This window comes from Sprattus sprattus (assembly GCF_963457725.1).
Source record: "Sprattus sprattus genome assembly, chromosome: 16".
Lineage (NCBI taxonomy): Eukaryota > Metazoa > Chordata > Actinopteri > Clupeiformes > Clupeidae > Sprattus > Sprattus sprattus.
This window is the reverse complement of record NC_137914.1, coordinates 13848924-13870866: the sequence shown is the minus strand read 5'-3', so window position 1 is coordinate 13870866 and position 21943 is coordinate 13848924. Positions and strand designations below refer to the sequence as shown.

General features: G+C 40.8%; 2 protein-coding genes across 2 annotated transcripts; one reads left to right on the top strand and one right to left on the bottom strand.

The window, feature by feature from the left end:
• Window positions 1-7148: 7148 nt before the first annotated feature.
• Window positions 7149-11949, bottom strand: LOC308377785 (uncharacterized protein; the record flags this gene model as incomplete). Its single annotated transcript, XM_080854522.1, has 4 exons — window positions 11824-11949; window positions 9940-10068; window positions 9306-9563; window positions 7149-7405 (listed from the first exon to the last, which is right to left on the bottom strand). Exons 1-4 carry the CDS (start codon window positions 11945-11947, stop codon window positions 7149-7151), a joined length of 768 nt encoding a protein of 255 aa, XP_080710648.1. The 5' UTR covers window positions 11948-11949.
• A 2486-nt stretch (window positions 11950-14435) lies between these two features.
• On the top strand, window positions 14436-20549 carry cxxc1a (CXXC finger protein 1a). The gene is made up of 15 exons (XM_080853384.1): window positions 14436-14594; window positions 14784-14899; window positions 15149-15249; window positions 15392-15522; window positions 15623-15778; window positions 16119-16268; window positions 16538-16645; window positions 16871-17058; window positions 17375-17582; window positions 18149-18256; window positions 18449-18498; window positions 18611-18707; window positions 18809-18961; window positions 19584-19736; window positions 19822-20549. The coding sequence occupies exons 1-14, from the start codon at window positions 14592-14594 to the stop codon at window positions 19728-19730; spliced, it is 1716 nt and encodes a 571-aa protein (XP_080709510.1). The 5' UTR covers window positions 14436-14591; the 3' UTR covers window positions 19731-19736; window positions 19822-20549.
• Window positions 20550-21943: the final 1394 nt, after the last annotated feature.

Below are 21943 nucleotides of genomic sequence, written 5' to 3'. Positions count from 1 at the left end.
GGTCATTGTGGATGTGTTGATTAAATGGTGCTGGTATTTTTTTGTTTTTGTTTCCACACAAGTCAATCTTTGAGTTGCAAAAAAGTTTTATCTTTAAGTTGGGTGTATAAATTGCCGTTTTTACAATATTGTTGTTTTTACACGTCCTTTTTTATCCAGGATCACAGTTTGCATGCAGAATTTACGAGTATTTCCAAGTGGGCCTATTCCAATGACCAACAGGTTGCTCTTGAGGGGGAGAGAGAGAGAGAAGTCTTGTTCAAAGCCAGATCAGTGCCATAAAAGCACTGCACAGATTGTGTAGAGGACACCGAAAACATGGCCAGCACAAAACCTCCAAGACCTGTTTTGTTTTTTCAGAAATTACTCAGCTCAGAGAGGCCTGGCTTCAGTTCCCTGGTCAACACACTAGGACAGCTAGTTCCTCTGTTCTTGGCTGTCCACCCATGCTGTATAGCTTGTGTTTGTATGTTTGAACTTATTGTCTGATTCTGTGAAAAGCAATATGAATGGAGGACGAGAATAGCCAACACTTTTATGTGTAATTGTAATAGCACTTGTAAAGACAATTACATTTTGTTTTTAATCCTCCCGTTAACATTAACAAAGAAGAATATTTTTATTCCATTCCTTAGTGTATATATATCTCAAAATGCCATTATTTACTGAAAATGAATTATACCATTCAATAATGAATTGTGAACAATATAGTAATCAATATATGTAGTCTTAAAGATAATAATCATAGTTTGTTAGAAAACAAAGTTTATTTTCTTTAATACTGTTTCATTGTGTAGGTGAGAGTCTGAGATTTTTCCCTTGAATTGTTTTATGAGCGGTGAGGTTCTAAATGCAGGACATTTCAGGAGAGGCCGTTGTAGTCCAAAGGGAACGCCTTCCACGGGGCGTGTGTATGTGTGTGCAGTTAGTGTGAGTGAGCACTGTCTTGTGGTTCCTTTCCAATCTCTACGCTTAAGGCCGAGTTCAGCCACTCAAACGCAAGCAATGATGTCATTGGCGCAGCCTCTGTGTTGTGGCCTGCCTGCCTGCCTGCCTTCACCTGCACATACAGCATAGTGGTGGTTTAAGTGGTGTGTTCTCCAAAAAAGAAGAGAGACAGTGAGCAAGTTTCTATGCAATTGTTGCAAACTGTGATGGTTTGTGTGGTCACGGTCAAGTCACACTGTGTATTTGCTGCAGTCACATGTCTTATTTTGGCGGATTGGGCGCCAACGTCGGTTACTTGTTTTCATGGCACATAATGTGGACAATATCCAATGTTGTTAGGAAAACCGTCAAGCTAGGCGTTCACTATGGAATGTGACATCATGAATACCTTTTTTTTTTTTTTTTGAAAAAGTAATGATTCAATGAAAAACAAAAATGTTGTATCAACTGAAGTGGCATTTCTCCCCTATAAGACATACAAAAAAAAATGTTAATCAAGACACCTTTACAAATATATGTAAAATATGTGTGTGTCCTGGCTGTATTGTGCTATTAACGTGTACTACAACAAAGAAAATCATCATAACTTCATGATGTACACTAGACATGGTATCAGGACTGTAGTGAAACCATATGAGATGTGGTAATGTTTACTTTTCATATCTGTTTTGCATTTTGAGTTGTATTTTATGATAATCATATGCAGTGCACAAGTGAAACCTCTGAGACATGAAAGGGAATTTTTTTATGTCTTCTGTCTGTTCTGTCTTATTTTTTCTCTCAGTTCTGCTTTGGAGTGCGGTGGCTGTCATATGCTGTTAGCACCGCAGCTACCTGACAGTGATTTTCAATTCCCTTGGTTTTAGTCACTGTGTAGGTTATTTTTTACCTTTTATGTAAATGAGCAATTAAAAACGAAATGAAATTTCCATTTTCTGTCTTTGTCTTTGCTGCTGTCTTTTTTTTCTAGAATTTAAAAACCGTCATTAAATGCTTTATAGTTGTACCATATTTACCAAATAATTATCAAGCAAAATAGTAATGAATATACCTTTCATGAGTATATATGTTTCTGAGCATGACGAATGTTATCTAAATCTTTTTAGTACCTACAAAGATACCCTTGCTAACTGCTTTACTTGTGGAAGGGTGTTTAAAGTAGATGTTGGTAAAAAAAAAAAAAGTGTCATTTGTTAAACAGAATAAGGTGACTCTACTTGCAGAATCAAATATTTACCACTAGATGGCACTCTTGGTCATCTCACTCCTTACTGTGCTGCATCGGAAAGCTGTTTTTGCAAATAAATGTTATTTATTCATACAGTGCCAATAACAACTGCCTCTAGGTATTTTACAGAGCCCAGATCCTGAACCCAAACACTTAAGTGATGATGGCGTGGGGGAAAAAAACTATTAACTGGAAGAAACCTTGAACAGAACCCAGCTCATAAAGGGGTACCAATCTGTTTGTGGCCGGCCGGGTAGAGAGACAGAGGGCAGGCAGGAGAAGAAAAGAGAATCAGAAGCAAGCCCTGAGTCCATGATCTTGATGAGTTCATGTTCTTGCATTCATACTAGCAGTGACCTAATAACGGATCATTGATGAGCTCACCGTTAGATGTCAAATTAATTTGATTGATGATGAGGCATTAGCATGTTACTGTGAAATTGTGTGTTTTTGTAATAAGGTAAATCGATGTTTAAAACAGGGCTGGCTTAGGGCTGGGGGGTTGAGTGGGCCGCCACTGCCGGCAATTAACTTTCAAGGACTCTGGTCCTGCTTATTTCAACCGTATTTTTAAGAGTAGGCCCTGGTTTGTCTTGGCGGAATTTGCTTATCCCCACTTTAAACCCCAAACCACAGCAGCACAGAACAATCACATTCTCTCTCTCTTTCTCTCTCTCAGTCTCTCTCTCTCTCTCCTTCTATCACGCTCTTTCTCTGTCTCTGTCTATCTTGTTAAATTGGGAGCTATTTGTCCATAACCCCATTTCCCCGGGCTGTCTGGCCTATTAGTGTTGGACACTTGTCATGCCACCTGTTGAGCGGTGTTAGTTTAACCTAGTGCTTTCGTGGGCTTTTGGAATGGGTGGGCATGCTGTTTTGGTAAATGAATACTGGATGAATTTCCTGGCTTGCATGTTTTAATAGCATATTATACAGTCTGTAACGGGAGGGTGTTCCATTTTATCTCTGGGTGTTGCAGGCAAAGGATGGGGCCTTGTGTTGTTATTCGAGGCATGACCTCTTTAAAGGACCAGGCCAGTGGGATGGGTTGGTATTGGTTTTGGCAGGCACTGTCCACTAGCTCTGTTTTTGGACCAAGTGTGCACATTTAACTCAAAATGAACAAGGCCTGGTGCTGTCCCCATTTTTTTTTTTCCCTTTAGCTTCCGTTGTTGAGAAGGGAAGATGTATTAGAAGTTAAAACATTTTATGTTCAGATTTTTAAAATTCGACCAGGCCCAGAATAGGTTACAGATGGCAGATTATAATTATATTTATTTTGTAATTCAATTATGTAACTCTATAACTCTGTTAAGTGACTTACAAAACAAGTCAAACCTAACTTTTTTGATCATTTATGAAATGCCAAATGGTTAAACGTTACCAAAGTGGACAATAACCTCGGTAAGAGATGGAATTAGACTTTATATTACATCAACATTTTTAATACCCTGACCTCTACAGTTCAGCAGTCAGTTTGAAATGTTTGACAAATTAATTCTGAATTTGATTCAGAACACAGATTTTTTTCACACTTCAAAACAAGCGTTCTTTTATAAGACATTGGGCCTCATTTATAAAACGTACTTACGCACAGAATTGATCTTAGACTGTGCGTGCGATCAAATCCACGTCTAAGTACAGATTTATAAAAACCGTCTTAGACATAGAAAAGGACGTATCTCTACGTCTGGTTTTAGTTCGTGTAAGTACATTTCCTTGTGGCAATACTGGAGTACTGCAGGAATTTAGAACTCAAAGTGCCAACACGCAGTTTCATTATCATCATCGTGCACCACCGTCACCATTAGGGCGAATGTTTCGCTCAATAAAATCAATTAAACTATTAGAACAATTCACACATGAATGAGATTCACGTCTAATAGGTATTCCGTTTTTATTTCACAAGTGTAAAACATTTCGCTCAATCTATAGCCTATAGAAAGTCTAATAGTGGCTTAGTTTTCATTAGGAGATATAGCTGCATTGGCGTTGTTAGAGGATATTGCCAACTGCGCAATAAGGAGAGAAAGGGTTTTTTCGTGATCGCACACTTTTTGACACAGGATGATGTATGGCTGATAAGCAGGTAGGCCTACAGCTTGTCGAGAGCGTTGTGCCCAAATAGCCTCTCGTCTACCGAGGCGCACCAGATGCAACCAGGCCATTGTGCATTGAGGATGCGCTCTGTTTGTGCATTGATAATATGCTGATTAGATTAAATAGGGGCGTTTTGAGGGCGGAGATTCAGTTGCGCACAATTTCACGACCATTTGTGATTTATAACCGAAGGATTGGCGTACACGTGTTTTTTGTGTGTACGTCTGTTTACTGTGGATCTCACTTACGCTCATTTCAGGAAATGTCTTAGACAAAATGTAGGATGGTTTCTACGCAACGTTTTATAAATGAGGCCCATTAGCTAGTGTCCATTCCAGATGTCATTTGCGGTCTGACTAGATTTATGGGGTGTCATTTACGTTCTGAAAAATCCTCCACCAAAGAATGCCATTTTACCCATAACCGCAATATCCTCCACACAATATGTTCATGGTTTCTTCCTTCACTGCACGGAATGTGAAGAACAGTTGTTTTCATCTACTGTAAGGGTTGAGGCCATCTGTTTTTTTCTTTTGCAATGTCAGCACTTTCTCCCCTGCAAACCTGCTCAAAAGAGACCGGGTGTGAGAAAGAAACCAAGCGGAGGCCAGCCGTGTCAGTGAGTGAGAAAGTTCTAGAATGCGTGACTTTAGAACATAAATCAGCTGCTGTGGGATAGCAGTGTCGTGAGTAGAGCTTTTCTTGTGTTATGCCACAATTGTGTGTTTGGTTATCCATATCCATGGAGTGTCTATGTTCATGTTGTGTGAGTATTTGTGCCTGTCCATCAAGTGTGTGTGTGTGTGTGTGTGTTGCACTGCTGTGCATACACATGGTTGAGTGCGTGTAATCCGTGTGCGCGAGCCATGAAAGCTGTTTCCTGGCTGCTTGGCTGGCGCGGGCCAGCGGCTCGTTTGATGCGTGGTGGGCAGAGGTCAGGAGTCAGCGGCGGAAGCGACCGGCCGCTCCCCCGGAGGCCGACCCTCACCTACAGCACTGTCATTTCAGTCACTTCCTCCACTTCCTGTTGACGCCACTTGGCATGTAGCTACAATAAACAAACCCTTCCTGCTTGTCTCACTGCCCACATCAAGTCTGATCCTATGAGAAAAACACCCCAGTCCACCAACTGGTCGGGCAGAAGAGCCACAAGTGGCATAGGCACTGTAATATTGTGGATGTTAACTAGGTGTGATAATTGCAGAAAGACGAAGACAAAAGTTGCAGTTCTCATCAACACAGATGACTTCAGTTAAAGTAGTATGTGTGTGAAAATTAAAAAAAATGTGTGGCTCTTGCTCTTTCTATTGTATGCTGTGATTATCTAGCCATGGTGAGAAATTGGTTGTTATGCGGGGGGATTTTTCCGTTTCAGAAGGTAAGCAGTAAATTGAGATTTGTGACTGAGCCCATCTCTCTTCCTCTGAGGCAGAAATGTCTGCCAAGTCTGTTAAAGGTCACAAACCTCTCCATTGCACTTCAAATTCTAGGCGAGATGGACCTTTGACAAACAGGTGGTGATGGCCCTGGAACAAATGCTGTGTGTATGTTTGTGTGTGTGTCCTACTTCCGGAGAGCCCACTTGAATCAGGGATTTACTGAAAAAGGCCAGGTTTCTTTTTCCATCCTCTTTTTTAGACTTCCTATTATATCCGGCAGAATGTTTTCTGTAAATGTACTAAGCTTTCCACAAGCGACTGAATTAACTGATGTCCCACAGTGCTGTGGTTTCACCCGTCCACTGTTCAATGCTAAGCTTTTTTTTTACACAATGTCCACTGCAGAGAAGGCTGTACAAACAAAGCCGAAACGAATCGAATAAAAATTAAACAGAGGCATATTTTGGCTTGGACAGTGACGACTGTATTTAAAAAGCCATTTGGGGGTTTTCCTGCCAGACTAGGTTCATAGGCCAACCAGACCAACCACGGTTTCATTGAGCACTTTCTTTGTCACCCTAGCAGATGGGCCAGCAGTGGTCTCTCTGAAGTGATGTCCACTGACACTCCATTAGTTGCTGCTGCCTTTGGCAGAGTCATCTGGAGAATGGCTGTGAAATTCAACAGGCACAGGGGAGAATGCAAAAAGGCTTTATGATTTATCCAGGCCAGCTATTTTTGCATCGGTTATAGAGAGAGAGAACATTCATTACCCCGGGTGAAGATTAAAAGGCCCTCTGTTGTAAGAGAAACACAGAAAAAAGTGTAGGAATACACCCAGTGTGGAGTGTAGGAGGACACTACTACTGTATAGGGAGTGGCATGTGTGTGAGACACAACAAAATGTCATAAAATCAAACCAAAACATGATTAATGTTTGGTAAAAATGTCATTAAGTCAAAGTCAGTAAATATGAATGAGAAAACAGAACATTCAAGAGAGTACAAAAAGACAAAAGACATTTTACTACTTTCTGCAGCAGATAAATATTCACAGGGACATATGCAACAGTCATGTAACTTTGTAACATGTAACTTTTTTTTTAAGGTGACAATCACACTTGATGCCATTCTTTTTCTAAGATTCATTTTCACATCACATACTCTCCACAGCCCAGCGGGGCTTCTGTGCACCTCAGTGTGTCAGAGTGAAATTGTCTAAAACACACCATACATAACATAACATACCATGCCTTGTCTGTGAGCTTCATGGGCTGCTCACATGAACATGTAGGGCATTTAGAGCCTAGCTCATCCAACAAGAAAGTCTCTTTCACCAAACATTACTCATCCATCAATCACCCCTCTTTTGACAACATTCCAATATATCAAAATAAATAAGACGATCAGGCCAAATAACTACTTATTTTACAATACTGAATTACCGCTTAGTTTCTAAGCCCTTGGATTGAATTCCACCAGGTAAAAGTGGGTTTAGGCAGGAAAGCAGATCGAACAACATTCCAAACAAATCTCTAGACAGTCTGAGGACTGGCAGCAGTCCTCCAGTATCCCACAATCCAACAGGGCCGAGCAGGCATCCTCGCTGCAGGCCAGGCCCCCGGTGGCTGCCTCACCGCAGCAGCAGAGGGCTTCACAACCGGGCCCACAGGTCAGGCACTGGGCGAACGCGGAGCACAGAGACGTCAGCTCGCAGAAGAGGCACGCCAGCACGCAGTGCACGCAACAGTCTGAGACATAAAACAGGACACACATCAGTACAGCTCAGCAGCCATATGCACACAGACCAGCAAAAACATAAATACACACACATGATCACACACCAGCACACATATGAAAACAGACCAGCACAATGAGCACATACATGAAGATAGACTGACACACACATAGACCAGCACACACGTGAACTCCAGACATACAGCTGAGTAGCATGAACTTAAATAGCCCAAAGTGCAGCGATAAGCCCCAGAGGCCTGGCGGTACAAGTCATTTAATAGTGGACCTTAACATTTTCTGGTAGGGTTTATTTGAGCCCACAGAAGGTCTAATACACACACAGCTGTGTAGTACTTGGCCCACTGTATTGGCCTAGTGTCATTTAATTCAGGCGTGATGGGGCTAATTATTTCATAAAACATGTTTAAAAGTAGAGGATTTCAGTTAAACGTTGCACATGTTGATATTTAAGCTGACAAAGCACTCAAAGTTACATGTCAATATATCTTGATATCAAGCTTGTGCGTCTCAAGTAGAAATTAGTAAGAATATGAGCTGAGTGTGTGCTACTTCTGAAACCCAGCTCACAGAAACCTATTACCTGCAGTTGCTATGCACACAAACCCAATGCCTCCTCATAGTTTGTTATATAGTGAGATTGGAGCCTGCCATTTCTGTTTTTAGTAGGTTTTGTTTGGCAAAGACGGAATACAGAAATGAAAAAGAGAAAAGAGAACACAGAAATGTTTTTGTGCCATTGCTGGGGTTTGCCATCTGAACCATTGAACCAAAGGTGCTATACCAATATAACCTGCTAGTTACAGACCACAAACTGTGCTTCTATTGCTGTTAACTATTACTGCTGTTAGTGCTGAGGTTCTCCATTTTGTTTCAATACTCTCTTAGAAAGATCCCTTTCAAAAATAATATGGTTGACCTGTCTTCAGAATATTTGGCTTGGCGTGGTATATGGATGGATCCTATGGCTGAAGTGTCCATCCGTTGCTCATTTGAAGTAGGAAGAAAAGTGTAAACACATATTGGAAACGAGTGCGTTTCAGTCGTCCTATCTAGGCCACAGCCTCTGCTGTCACACAACTCTGATGGGATTTGGTGAGTCAGACAGAGTAAGAGTAGCCATTCGACACAGATGTGTCACCTACACAAGCACTTTATCAAAGGCTGACAGACGGACAGAAACTGAGACATGAGATAAACAGCGTGGCAGGAATGTCTCAGCGTGGCTGTAAGATAAGGCTGGGTCCAGCGCTCACTCCTACCCAGGTCAGGGGCGAGGTGGGGGGGGCTTCGGATAGCAGAGGCTCTCTGGGGGTGCCAGGGGGGTGTATCTGTACTCTTAACACTAGCAAACACAAAGCGAAACAAGGATCTCTAACGCTAGTGAAACAAAGATCTGTCCCAGTGAGCGGATGAAAATCGACAAGCTTGGTTTATATTAGCCAGGTTTCAAGGCATAGGTTTAATTTAGGGTTAAAGGTGTAGCTTGTGATTCTAATCCACATCCTTATCCTAACCATACATTTATCTGTCAAATTCAGCTAATAGATCCTCACAGTCCTCTAGCTGTTTGTTCAGTGTCAGTGCTAAAAAAACACTCCAGTGTTCGAACACGGCCCTGGCTCTGTAAATGGGAAGCAAACATGGTGACTTGGGCCGAGCCATAAACAAGCCCAGCCCATCAATATGGTGCGTCATTGGCTACTGAGCTCAAATAACAACAACCTTTCGCAAAACCGAAACCGAATCATGGACTGCATCTTTAACAAAATAAACTGTGAGTTCGGATGGACATTTCCTTTCTCAGCATATAAGATTATGTGTTTGTGTAATCTGAGATTATGGCATATGCTGACATTTCACTCTGAAACAATAACGGGCTCCTCCGCAGCATACCGTCTCCAGCCACCTCCTCGATCTGGGTGGCATTGGCTTTGAAGCTGTGCTGGCTCTTGGTGGTGGAGGTCAAGCGCTTATTGTGTGGGTGGCGGTTGTGCCCGTTACACTTCTGTGGTGAGGCCGAGCCGGGCTTCACCGGGGTGCCAGAGGCCGCCGGAGGAGTGCAGATGGGTGTGGCTCCGTTGGCCACACCTTCTTGGAGGGGGTGAGCAACCGGCTGATTGGATACCACAGGGTTCTCTAAGTGATGATCATCTGAAAGTGGAGGGCAACAAATTATCTGAAGTCGCATAATTAATTTAAGAATTTGTTTGAATTTATCCCATCACTGTGGCTGTTTTTTCCTATGTCTTTAGCAAAACTAAGGTCAACCACCCCCAAATGGTCTTTTTCCAAAATTCACCACTATGAGCTCAACCCAGAACTAACTGCTGATCAAAATTAGCACAATAAATAATCTCTTAATCAGTCACAACAGACACATCCAGTGATACTTTTGTTAAAAGGGAAAGTTACTTACAACGTATGTGCTTGAGTAGCTGACTTTGTGTGATGTTAATATAAACTAATGATATGCAATAAATAATAATAGACACAGACAGGGACACAGACATAGGAATCAGGGAATTACCTTTGTTTATTGTCTGCGAGATTGTCGGCGTATGGTTTGGAAGGAGAAGAGTGTCTTCGTTTGTACAGCCCACATCTGTTATAGACTCATTACTGCTGCACTGGTCTGGTCTGTCGGAGAGAAGAGCTTCTGCACAGAGGGAGAGAGGGGTCTATTCAGACTACAAAATCCAAGCAGTAATAACACAGTCACAAGTCACAGTCCCTGGTCTGATGTTAAGTGGTAAGGACCAAATGAAAGCAAAAGGGAGAGAGTGAGAGAAATAGAGCAGTAGGTCAAGACTTCAGACAGAAGGCTAAAATGAAGTGACGATGACTGAATTGAAAAAAAAAAAATGTTATTGTGGGAGGGCTTCACTTCAGGCCGAATCGGGACTTTGGGGAAGATTTAAGGATGTTATTGTGTCCAGGAGCTGCCTTTTCTACAGAGGACCTGAATGTAAACAAAACAGTATGTTTCACTCTCATTCTTATTGAATCATGAAAACAAACTAATTCTGCCAGTTCAACAAATACAGTTTAAACACCTTTCATTGAAATGCTACAGACATAATGCTGTTGCGAACTGTCTACCCATAATTGGACATTTTCTACCAGCCACACACAGTAGGAACAGATTAATGTAATGTAGGTAACGCCCAACGCCCCAGCATGACTTGCAAACACATGATGAGAGGTCCATCACTCACAACAAAGTTAATATGAGTAAATCCAAACTGCGTTTAAAAAATGTTTTTATGCATATTATATATTTTTTTATATATATTAAAGGCACCCAGTGCAACTTTATGTAAACATTCAATGAAAAATAAACATTCAATTTCTAGTCTTTTTTACACGTAGTAAGTTTCAATAACTCCATACCATTACATATCGTCATTCAAGGAGCAAAGATGAGACGTCATTGTGTGGTGAGAACTGATAGAAAATCGTAAACAACAACAATCGCCGGGGGGGAGAGGCCATTTTTCCATTGACTGGAAGCCTGCTGTATTTATTGTAGGTTACAAAAAATAAAGAAAATGGCGGCGATTGTTGTTGTTATCGATTTTCTATCAGTTCTCACCACACAACGACGTCTCATCTTTGCTCCTTGAATGTCGATATGGAATGGTATGGAGTTATTGAAACTTACTACGTTTAAAAAAGACTAGAAATTGAATATTTATTTTTAAGCCTCGAAAGTTGCACTGGGTGCCTTTAAAAAGTAAAGTGTTTTATAATTAAGCAATAAGCCCCAAGAGGCCGTGGTTTGCGCTGATTTTAGAACACTCCCCTTACCTGTTCTAAAATCACCGCAAACCACGGACTCGCAGGGCTTATTGCTTTTCTAAAACTGTTACTACAAATATTTTATATGGTTTCATTAAATAAAAACAATTCAATTTAAGACATTCTTCCGCCACTACAAAATATAGTTCCTAAATAAATCGTTGCCAAGCAACCCTTGAAGCAACCCAACAGCCAGATGGAACACCTGCGCTACCGACAAAAAAGGAGTGCTTATATATTCACATTAATTTGTATATCGCCATTAATAGTGCAAATAGGCTCCTCTTTGCTGATGCAGCGACAGGGGTATCCTGATTTTGACCCTTCAGTGTCCCAGATGATGTTGCTCCACATGTGTATGAAATGTGATGTATGAATTAAATTGCCTTGCCTTGCCATTCGCTGCGCAGTAATATGGAATGTTATCATAGAATGTTATTAGGACAAACTGTTAGGTTATGCTGGATTTTACAACGGCTTTTAGCCAATCACAATCAAGGATTTGAACAATCAGTTTTAGAATTGTACACAACTCTATCCTTGGTCTCAGTATACAACCAATTCTCCTAAGTCGATGTTTTCACTAACCATACAGGAGTAATTGCAGATTTACCTTTTGGTTCCACCTCTGGTTCCTTTGTGGCATGCTGGAGACAGTGGCCCTGAAGGCTGTCCACACTCTTGGGCCAATCCTGTCCAACGCCATCACCCCCCTGTGCCTGTGGATGCCCATCCATGGCTTCTGTCTCCTCCTGAGACACAGAGAACCCCCCCTTACAACCGAAGAGAGGAAAACAAAACAATCCAGCTAGCTAATCCAGTCCAGTTTATCCTACGGTTATGGATATCATGGGTGACACAACACCTCTAACGAGTAACGTCTGTGTGTGTGTGTGTGTGTGTGTGTGTGTGTGTGTGTGTGTGTGTGTGTGTGTGTGTGTGTGTGTGTGTGTGTGTGTGTGTGTGTGTGTGTGTGTGTGTGTGTGTGCGTGCATGTGCATGTGCATGTGCGTGTGCGTGAATTATGAATGTATGATATAAATGTGTAATAAGATATAATAATATGTCGACATGGATCATCACATATATGACATACGTACATGTATCAAAATGTAATAAACAGGAACAGGAAAGCACAACAAAATATGTACTTTGTTATTTCATCTTCAAACAGTTCCTTCTGTTTAAACACCTGCATAATTAGGTCATCTGACATGGATTCCTTGAGTATTTGCAACAGGTGTGACAAGACATGCAATAAAGTCGAGGTGTTTGTATTTTGTACCACAACTCATAAGTAGATTATTAGTGTCACCTTCAACTCTCTATCAACCTACACAAAATAGATTGGAGGGCTTACAAAATCCTGTGATATTTTGTCCCTTCCACGACGGGCATAGGATACTATATATGTTAAGTTAAGTGATATTGTATAACTAAAATTCCAAATTTTGAGTAAGAATGCATTGAGGTTTACACACTGGTTCTGGTTTGGGTTGAACAGAACCAAAATAAATGTTCCTGGTTGTGCATTTCAGACAAAAATGAAGGATAAATCCCTTTCCTCCACTAAAATATCAAAAAGCTTAGAATAAAGCATAATTTAGGTATCAATACTTTTCTGATCCATTTTCAATTGTTTAAGATCCACTAAGAACTAGCCTATTTTTTTTCACTAGCCTATAGGCTACTTCGCCTGAACGAATCTCCGTGATTTTGCATTTTACCACAGACAAAAGCAGTGGAAAAGGGGTGACCATATGACATGAAAGTTTCATGTTATTAAATGATAATTCACATGTCCTACCTTGTTTTATGGCAGGTTTACAAAAGTAGGCTATTGTCTTTTTGTTTGTAATACTTCCTAAATGCATAGCTCTCGCATATTATATTTTGATTCAGCAGTCAGCTTTTGACCAAATTGGTTACTAACATGGGTTACTAACAACTAACATTCGATATTTTACTGTAAACTGTTAGCCTACCTTGACTTCTTTTGATCCAGTCTTAGACCACGGTAGATTAAATTATATGAAAAAGGAGCATGTCAAGTCTGAGAATTCCCCTTAACCCTGTTGGCGGATTCGGAAACGTGGGTTCGTGAAGTTCCTCTGAGGAAGCCGACTACACTACATCTGTGTGCTGTCAAGCCACAGGCTTTAACAGGAGGGTCTAGTGATATGTCGGAAGTTAATGTGCACCTCCTCCCTATGAACGTGACCGCTATCAGTTTAACCAATCCATTTTGCAACGTTAATAATTTCAGGACCCTACAATTGAGAAGACTGTGGGTTACTTAATTAATTAATTGTTGATTGTTGAGTAATAAGATCCACCAAGTTATATGGTCAGTTTCATATGGCTAGATATATGCTAAATAGCCTACCATCTCATCGTAAGAAATCATTGAGAACTTGGAGGTAGCCTTTTAGTTATAGCCTTTCATGTGTCCCTTTTCTTCTTTTAACATGTTCCTTATTTATTTTTTAAACTAAAAAAAAAACCCCAATTTCATGGAACCGTGGTTAATGAATCACTGAATGGCATAGGCTAGGCCTACTAAATCATATTTATTAGGCTATGGTGCCCTCACAACTGACACAAAACCCTGAAATACCACTGGGCAAATTAATTTATTTTTAGTCAATTCATTTTATGTATTTAAAGTCAGGTGGTTTTAAGATAAATGTACATTACACCATTACTGTTATGATGATAGGATGATGATGGGATACTTTTCATCTGGGTAATTTTCATAGCATTAAAATATTCAAGACAATTCTACAGGTGGGGTCTTCATAAGTGAGGTCCACTTTCCCTACAGGCTACGAATTTCTGTTCTACTGTAGAGACAAGGATAGCCTATACACAATGTGGAATACATATGAATATGAATAGTCCAAACGATAATAAAGTTATTTTCACAATTGTTAAGTATGGCAATAGGCCTACTACACAGCTTTAAGAAAAGAACATGTCTGTCACACACGACGACATAGCAACATCAACATGATTTTTCCAAAACCACTTAGGCAGTGATGTCCTGAGTCAGTAGGTTGCAGTTTCTAAACCACGAGTAACCTATCTTATTGGTGTAATGTATGCTGGCTGTACAGTAGGTGGCACTAAAGATTTTTTTTTTTCAAAGGTCCCACAAAATGAAATGACCGAAGAAAAGCTAAGCGGAAGTTCATCGAAAAACGACTTGTCTCGATAGCTTTCGAGTACAGGTTGTAAACAAACTTCGAGTTTGAGCAACAACTTACAGATAGATCCTCATGGTCTAGATTTTATTATTCATTTAAACAATTAGACACTTTTTTGATATGTTTGCCTTTTTAACGTAACCACACAGTTTGACATAACGAGTGTCTGGTCGACATGGTAGGTAACGTTAGATATCGATAACAACCAACTAGCTAGGTAACTATAGCTATGATAACTAGCGATAGCTAGTTAGTTAGCCGACCCAAACAAGCTACGATTTACACTACTTATGCTAGATATCATAATGAGTTGTTAATCACATGCACAACATTTGTAACTAACACATTCTTCTTGCTGTTTTTATAGGAAAGGGGGGTACCAGATTTTGCCCTGGGACCTAAAAGAGGCCAGGCAGGAATGGATAGAGCAAACGCCCCCGTGTATTGTGTCTGCCGCAAACCAGACATCAACTGTTTCATGATGTAAGTATTGTGAATTCTGCCCTTGTGCATGTTTTGATTCAACCTACATTAACGTTCGGGCGTTGCGCTGTAACAGGTACTGCTGGTACTATTGCTGGAGTATGAACTAGTAAACGTAGGCAATAGCTTAACTTGGAGTTACAGTGACCGTGAGACAGTGACCTGTCTTTTTTGAATTCAGTCAAAGGAGAATACAATTTGTTTCTTCAGGTGAGTTTTCTGACACATGTTTATTTTATTTCATAACAGAGGTTGTGACAATTGCAACGAATGGTTTCATGGGAACTGCATCGGTATATCTGAGAAGATGGCCAAGGCCATTAGGGAATGGTATTGTGAAAAATGTCGCAGTGAGTAACGCTTAAGATGTTTTAGATAATAACCCTTACATAAGCGAGGCTACATAGTTTGATGTCATGAATTGGCAGTTACACAAACCATCCTAGTCCTCCTACAGTAATTGTGTCTCTGATGGATCCTTGTATGTTGCAGGCCAAAACGGCTCATTGGAGATCAAATACCGCCCAAAGAAAAGAGACAAAGACACAGAGGACGACAAAATGGTGAAACAACGTGGCGGTAGCACACCAGATTTCAAACAAGACGGCAGACGCGGGTCCAGAGTAGGCTAATTCTGCTGACCATGTCCTGTCACCTTGACTAGTATCTCCTCTTGCCTGATTTAGAGCCTGGCTCATCATGTTTCTCTCCCATTTTCTGCAGGTGAAGCGATCTGCCCGTATGTGTGGGGAGTGTGAGCCGTGCAGACGCACGGAGGACTGTGCCTCATGCGACTTCTGCAAGGACATGAAGAAGTTTGGGGGACCCAACAAGATCAGGCAGAAGTGCCGATTCAGACAGTGTGAAGTCCGGGCCAGAGTAAGCTTTAGAGTTAACTGACTAGCAATGTGACATGGAGTCTAAACAAACCAGATTCCTCAAATTTTACTAATCCACGAGCTAACTATAAAAAGCTAAATGTCTCCACTTTCTGTTGTCTGCTTGACATTTAAAATGTCACTGAAACACATTTAGCTGAATGCATTTTCTTCCCTTATAAACTGCAACATTTTGTTTGGATCACCACAGAAATAAAGTGATGTGTGTGTGTAGATGTATAATTCATACATTTATTTTTAAAGAAATACAAGCGATGTGATGAGAGAAAGGCAAAGCCGATGATGGCTTCCTGATGATCTTATTGTGTTTTGTTTGGCAGAAAATGCTGCGAGTGAAGGAGGAGGAGAGTAAAAATGCAAAGGACCGCGACTACTACTCGCGAGACAGTCAACTGTCTGATGATTTCAGTGAGAACGAGATGGAGCTCTACAAGCATTACAGGGCTGGAGAATATGATGAGCACAACCAGGTATCCACCTCCACTCCCCACAAACACTTTGGGCACAGTGACAAAGTGTATATCAGTGGAACACTAGCACAAAACACCTCCCAGTTCAGATTAATTTGGTGCTTATGCACAAATTAAACTTCAAATTGCTGTTTGTATGCCCCATGAAACACATGGATTGCAATTCTCTCTCCTCTCACACTGTGTGTGTGTGTGTGTGTGTGTGTGTGTGTGTGTGTGTGTGTGTGTGTGTGTGTGTGTGTGTGTGTGTGTGTGTCTATGATGTTTAGGACTGGGGAAGTGATGAGGAAGAGGGTCAGTATCTTGACCCATCCCTCCACAAGAGGGCTGTCAAGGTTAAACATGTAAAGAGACGTGAGAAGAGGTCTGAGCGAAAGGCAAGTAAAACCAGTACTACCACTTTAGATAGTGCTTCAGTTAGTATGTCTATAGTGAGCTTTTTCTGCAGTGTAATAAGAAGCTCTTTATGCTCTGTTTCTCTCTTTGCCTCACTGCAATGTACTTTACATGCTGTTTTTATCTCCTTCCACTTGTGCTCTTTCTGTTCTCTCTCTTTCTTTCTTACTTTGCCTGCCCTATGATGTTTTCTGTTCATCCTTCAGAAAGAGGACAGTAAAGTGCGTCGGCATAAACAGAAACAGAAGCACCGCGACAAGGTGCGGCACAATGAGCGCCCAGAGCCCAAAGACACCCCTGGGTTGCGGCAGTGCCTTGGACCTGGCTGTGTGGAAATGGCATGCCCCAACTCCAAATACTGCTCCGATGATTGTGGCATGAAGCTGGCAGCCAAGTAAGATTCTAGTATAGGATGCCTCAAGAGAGAACTCATGTGTCTGACAGTTTCATGTGATTTTAAATAACAGAAACATTTGGAGAGCATTTGTGTTTAATGTAGAGAATTGGATGAACTTGGATTAACAGCAGAAAGAATGAGAACACACACATACACTATATATTTTGATTGTGCCTGTTTTTGTTTATGGCACAAGACGCACCTCTAGCCTGTCGTTGATTTATATTCGTATAGCAACTGTATTGGGATAAAACAAATAGTTTCTTATGTGCTAAGATGTTGCTGACTTGCCCCTTTCTCCCCGCATGGACAGCCGCATCTATGAGATCCTCCCTCAGCGCATCCAGCAGTGGCAGCAGAGCCCCTGCATAGCTGAGGAGCAGGGCAAGAAGCTTCTGGAACGCATCCGTCGCGACCAGCAGCAGGCCCGGCTGCGGCTCACAGACATGGAGCGCCGCTTCCATGAGCTGGAGGGCATCATTGCCAAAGCTAAGCAGCAGACTGTACAGGAGGACCAAGAGGTGAGGAGCAGGGGCAGGAGGGGACGGCTCTCACACAAAGCTTAACTGTTACCGGATGGTTCTAGATAATAAATAATGAAAAGCATGTTTTTACATGTGGTAAGATAATCGTCGGAAAGTGAACTGATCTCTGGTGAAAAATGACTGCAGGCTAAAAGCAGAGTAAATCTTTGATGTCTGAAGTGGAGGTTTTTTCCTGTAAACAGCTGGAGCATTTATATCTTTATGACATTCCCCTTCTGAGCCATTCACCACCGGAATAGTCTATCATCCATCATGTCTAACAATAGTGAACGTCCCTGAAAATTAATTAAATATTTCTACAGTAACATTTCTATAAAGTGTTTTTTTGTCATTTATTGTGAAAATGTTATAAATATTTTACTGTGGCAGACTAGACAGGCCAAAAATATGTATAATGTAAAAATGACTGTCTGTGCTGTTTCTTTTTTATTTTTCATTGAGGGTTAGGGTTAGGGTAAATGTTGTTATTCTTCGGATTTTTACTGAAATGAAACTATGAGAATTATTAAGTCTCTCATGCATGCATTCTTGTATTACTCCAGGTGAATGAAGGGGATGACGACACCGACCTTCAAATCTTTTGTGTGTCATGCAGTCACCCAGTTAATCCAAAGGTGGCGCTACGACATATGGAAAGATGCTATGCAAAAGTAAGCAGTTTCCACAATTTCATCAGTCTCAATTGTACAGTTGTTCATCACAGTCGAAATGTTGTTTAAACACAGTAAGTCAGTCACTGGAGGAGGAAGTTTCAAACAATGGATGTTTTACAAATGTTATACAAGCAATGTATGTTTTTTTTAAAGGCCAAAAGGCTACATAAAACGTTTTTCTATTCACAGTATGAAAGCCAAACATCATTTGGATCGATGTATCCCACACGCATTGAAGGGTAGGTTTGTTCAGTTTTAAACATGCTTTCAACATTGTAAAAGTGCAAAGTGCAAAAAAATGTTGCTACTACAATTTATTATTAACATGTTTTCTTTGATTTGTTCTTCCAGAGCAACAAGGCTTTTCTGTGATGTGTACAACCCACAGAGTAAAACCTATTGTAAAAGGCTTCAGGTCCTGTGTCCAGAACACTCAAGGGACCCAAAAGTGAGATTATGAGATTATCTATTACAAAATGTAATCTACAAAATGTAACAATAATAATAAAAAAATGAAACATATTTTTGCTAATCGAAATCTTTCTCCAGGTTCCAGGTGACGAGGTCTGTGGATGTCCCCTTGTGCGTGACGTGTTTGATCCAACGGGAGATTACTGCAGGGTGTCCAAGCGCAAGTGCAACAAGCACTATTGCTGGGAAAAGCTCAGAAGAGCAGAGGTTGACTTGGAGCGGGTGCGAGTGGTCAGTACACATGCTGGAACATTGCTGTTATCTAGGTTAAAATATGCAGACGCCTTCCCTTTGTTTTGGTCGTCAGCGTTTTGGTTTATTAATGATTGCACTGCCTGGTAAAAGTGAACCAATTACGATTTTTTTTTTGCTCAAATATGGCATGGATCAGATATGTATTATGAACGTGTAAGCAGGTAAAAAGCACATGGAATAAGATATTGTCAGATCTGTTTCGGTCCTCATTCATTTGTGGAAATAAATCTGATATTAATCAGATATCTGCCGATAAGAATAAACGGACAGTACAGATATTCCCAGTCATTGCAACTCGCACGTCATTGAAAATATGACAAACTTTAATGACGTATAACGTTACTTTCATGTGCACAACTGGCAAAACAGCGAAAAGTGAAATGAAGGATGAAGGCTCAGGTCATGACACCTGCCGAGGCTACCTGTCTTTGCGGACCTCTGATGATGCCTCGAAAAGCAAAAGATTGTATTTTTTGTTTGCGATTTATTTACCAGGCAGTGTAAACTCAGCCTCACTTATTATCATAATTCAGTATAAGGTTTGAGGTTGGTTAATGTTTCTGTGTTGTTTCCCACTTTATGTGCTCGACGCTGACAGTGGTACAAGCTGGATGAGCTGTTTGAACAGGAACGGAACGTTCGTACAGCAATGACGAATCGAGCAGGCCTACTAGCCCTCATGCTGCACCAAACCATTCAGCACGACCCCGTCACCACAGACCTACGCACTAACAAGGAGAGATAATCTCAGGTCCGGATCTACATACATCAGAATAAAATATGAATTGGAATATACATGTTTTGTTGTGTGTTTTGACAGTATTCTATTTTTTTAGGTTGTTACCTTGTGCAAGATGTCCCAAGAAGAGTTGTGGAATGGATCACTGTGCTTCTTTTAAACTCTCTATTTACAGACTGGTTTTACATTTAAGTTTGCATCAACTTTTTAAAAGAATGTCCCAGTGCTAGTCATGTGTGGCCTCAGGGGTGGCCCGTGGCATATGAGACATAGGTGGGTGGCATCGGGTGCAAAATGACGGAAGGGTGCAGCACCAAATTGTAAATCTTTTCAGAAATGCGCCCTCTCACGTTTGAAGACTTGTGTCACCCTTCTACTCGGCTGCTGAGCTAGAGCCAATCAAAACAGTGCTATACGCAGCCACTCGGCTGTGTACGCACACAACTGTTTCTGAAGAAATTTTAAAGGATTAGCTAGCATTAGCCTATTAGCAGAATGACAGGATGTCTATCCAATTAAATCTATGATTTACTGTGTGGAGATTGGTCTGGAGGGGTGTATGTCATTGCTTACACCTTCTAAAACAAGTAAGCTACTAACAAACCTTGTGAGACCATTGTGTGCTAGATAGCTCCATGTGGCTAGTGAGTTTCTGTCACATCACCAGTGAGATGTATGTAATATTAGCCTGTGTACCCAGTTAACAGATAAGTGAAGTCGAGGCCGTAATGTCTTGTTACCTAAGAAGATAAAATTAGCTATCATAACCTGTTGTTTGTGACGGAGCAGACTTAAGGATATGACTTAAATATGATATAATGTAATGAACATAAAGATAAAATAAAAATAAAGTTTTTTGACACACACAAGTTATGAGTCCGTGATCATGGCGAGTGGCAAGAATCAGTTTTGACTGTCAAAAATCAGAATCATGAATGAAAGGGTGATCTGCTTTAAGTGATTTTGTAGGACTAACTTAACCAAAACACTGTTCCATCCTGGACTGGAGTGAGTGTCTTTTACACTCTACTTTGCTATCTCAGCAAATTGCAGATGGGTTTCTTTTGATGAGCATTAACCATTCTAGTGTAGGCCAGTGACATGGCACTATAATTGTTGTTATTGTTTTCTTATATTTATTTTTGGTAAAATAATGTATTTCTAGTAAAATCTTGCTAAGGCCATGAACACAGTCAGGACCGACCTCGTGTGACCTTATTGTAACAAAATATAGGCTGCCCGTTTTTGGGTGAAAATGATGTATTTGACAATCTTGTCATGTTTTATATGAATACTGACAAAGAAACCTTCCTCCAAAATAAAAGGATGGAATGTTCTCAAGTTGTGGCAGGAGGGCAGATGACATGGCTTAAACGTGAAGAGCATAATGTCAAAATAAACAACTGTGGCTGAAGCATGAAAAATGTGTTGAGTACGAACATTTTGAGTGGCCTCTGTCGTTCAGCTCTGTGTTCTGGTATGAAAATCTTTGCTGAGTGAAGATGCTACCGGGGCGACTGTAGGTCACCAATAATGTTTCATATTTTGGACCCTACCCAATTAATTGCTAAAGTTAAAGCAGCACTAAAGAGATTTTGGCTTTGAGCTCCCCCTAGCGGCGAAACCTGTTGAAATTTGCTTTCGTCGTTTATGACAAACTAGCAAGTCAACAACTTTGCTAACACAGTCAAACATCAAGCAAGTGCAAGAAGGGATAAAGCAGGACAGCAAATAAACTACTTATCGCTACTAATCCAGCAGAGAGATGGCTAGCTCTGAATCGAAATCCGACCCCGATCCTAGTCGCGCATGCTCAGACACAAAGGACCGGGCGGCTCCAGAAATCCTACAGGCCACAGTTATTTCCCTACAGACAATGGCGGAGAGGCCATTCTCCATATTAAAAGTAATTGTACTGGCACAATTTTTTTTCAAGCTGTTATTTTAAGGTGGAATTGTTACATAGCGTTACTTTAATATTTCCCAATGTTATACTGTAGGTTTAATGTTTTTAATGTGCTTTAAGGCTTGAAATATAGTTACATATTGTTATGGGGATGTTTTTTTCTGGCAAGAGCATAAGCCGTAGTGTCTTTGATGTCTTTTTTTTGCCATGTTCAAAAGCAGGATTCCATAATTTATTTCAGTTAACTTCAAAATAGTACATGAGCAGTTTGATAAGTCCTAAACAACGCACGACCCATATCGACTTAGTTAAG

Coding starts and splice junctions, on each gene's coding strand:
- cxxc1a (XM_080853384.1), top strand. Junction 15,250..15,391: donor GTATTGTGAAAAATGTCGCA/GTGAGTAACGCT, acceptor TGTATGTTGCAG/GCCAAAACGGCTCATTGGAG. Junction 17,059..17,374: donor GGCATGAAGCTGGCAGCCAA/GTAAGATTCTAG, acceptor CCGCATGGACAG/CCGCATCTATGAGATCCTCC.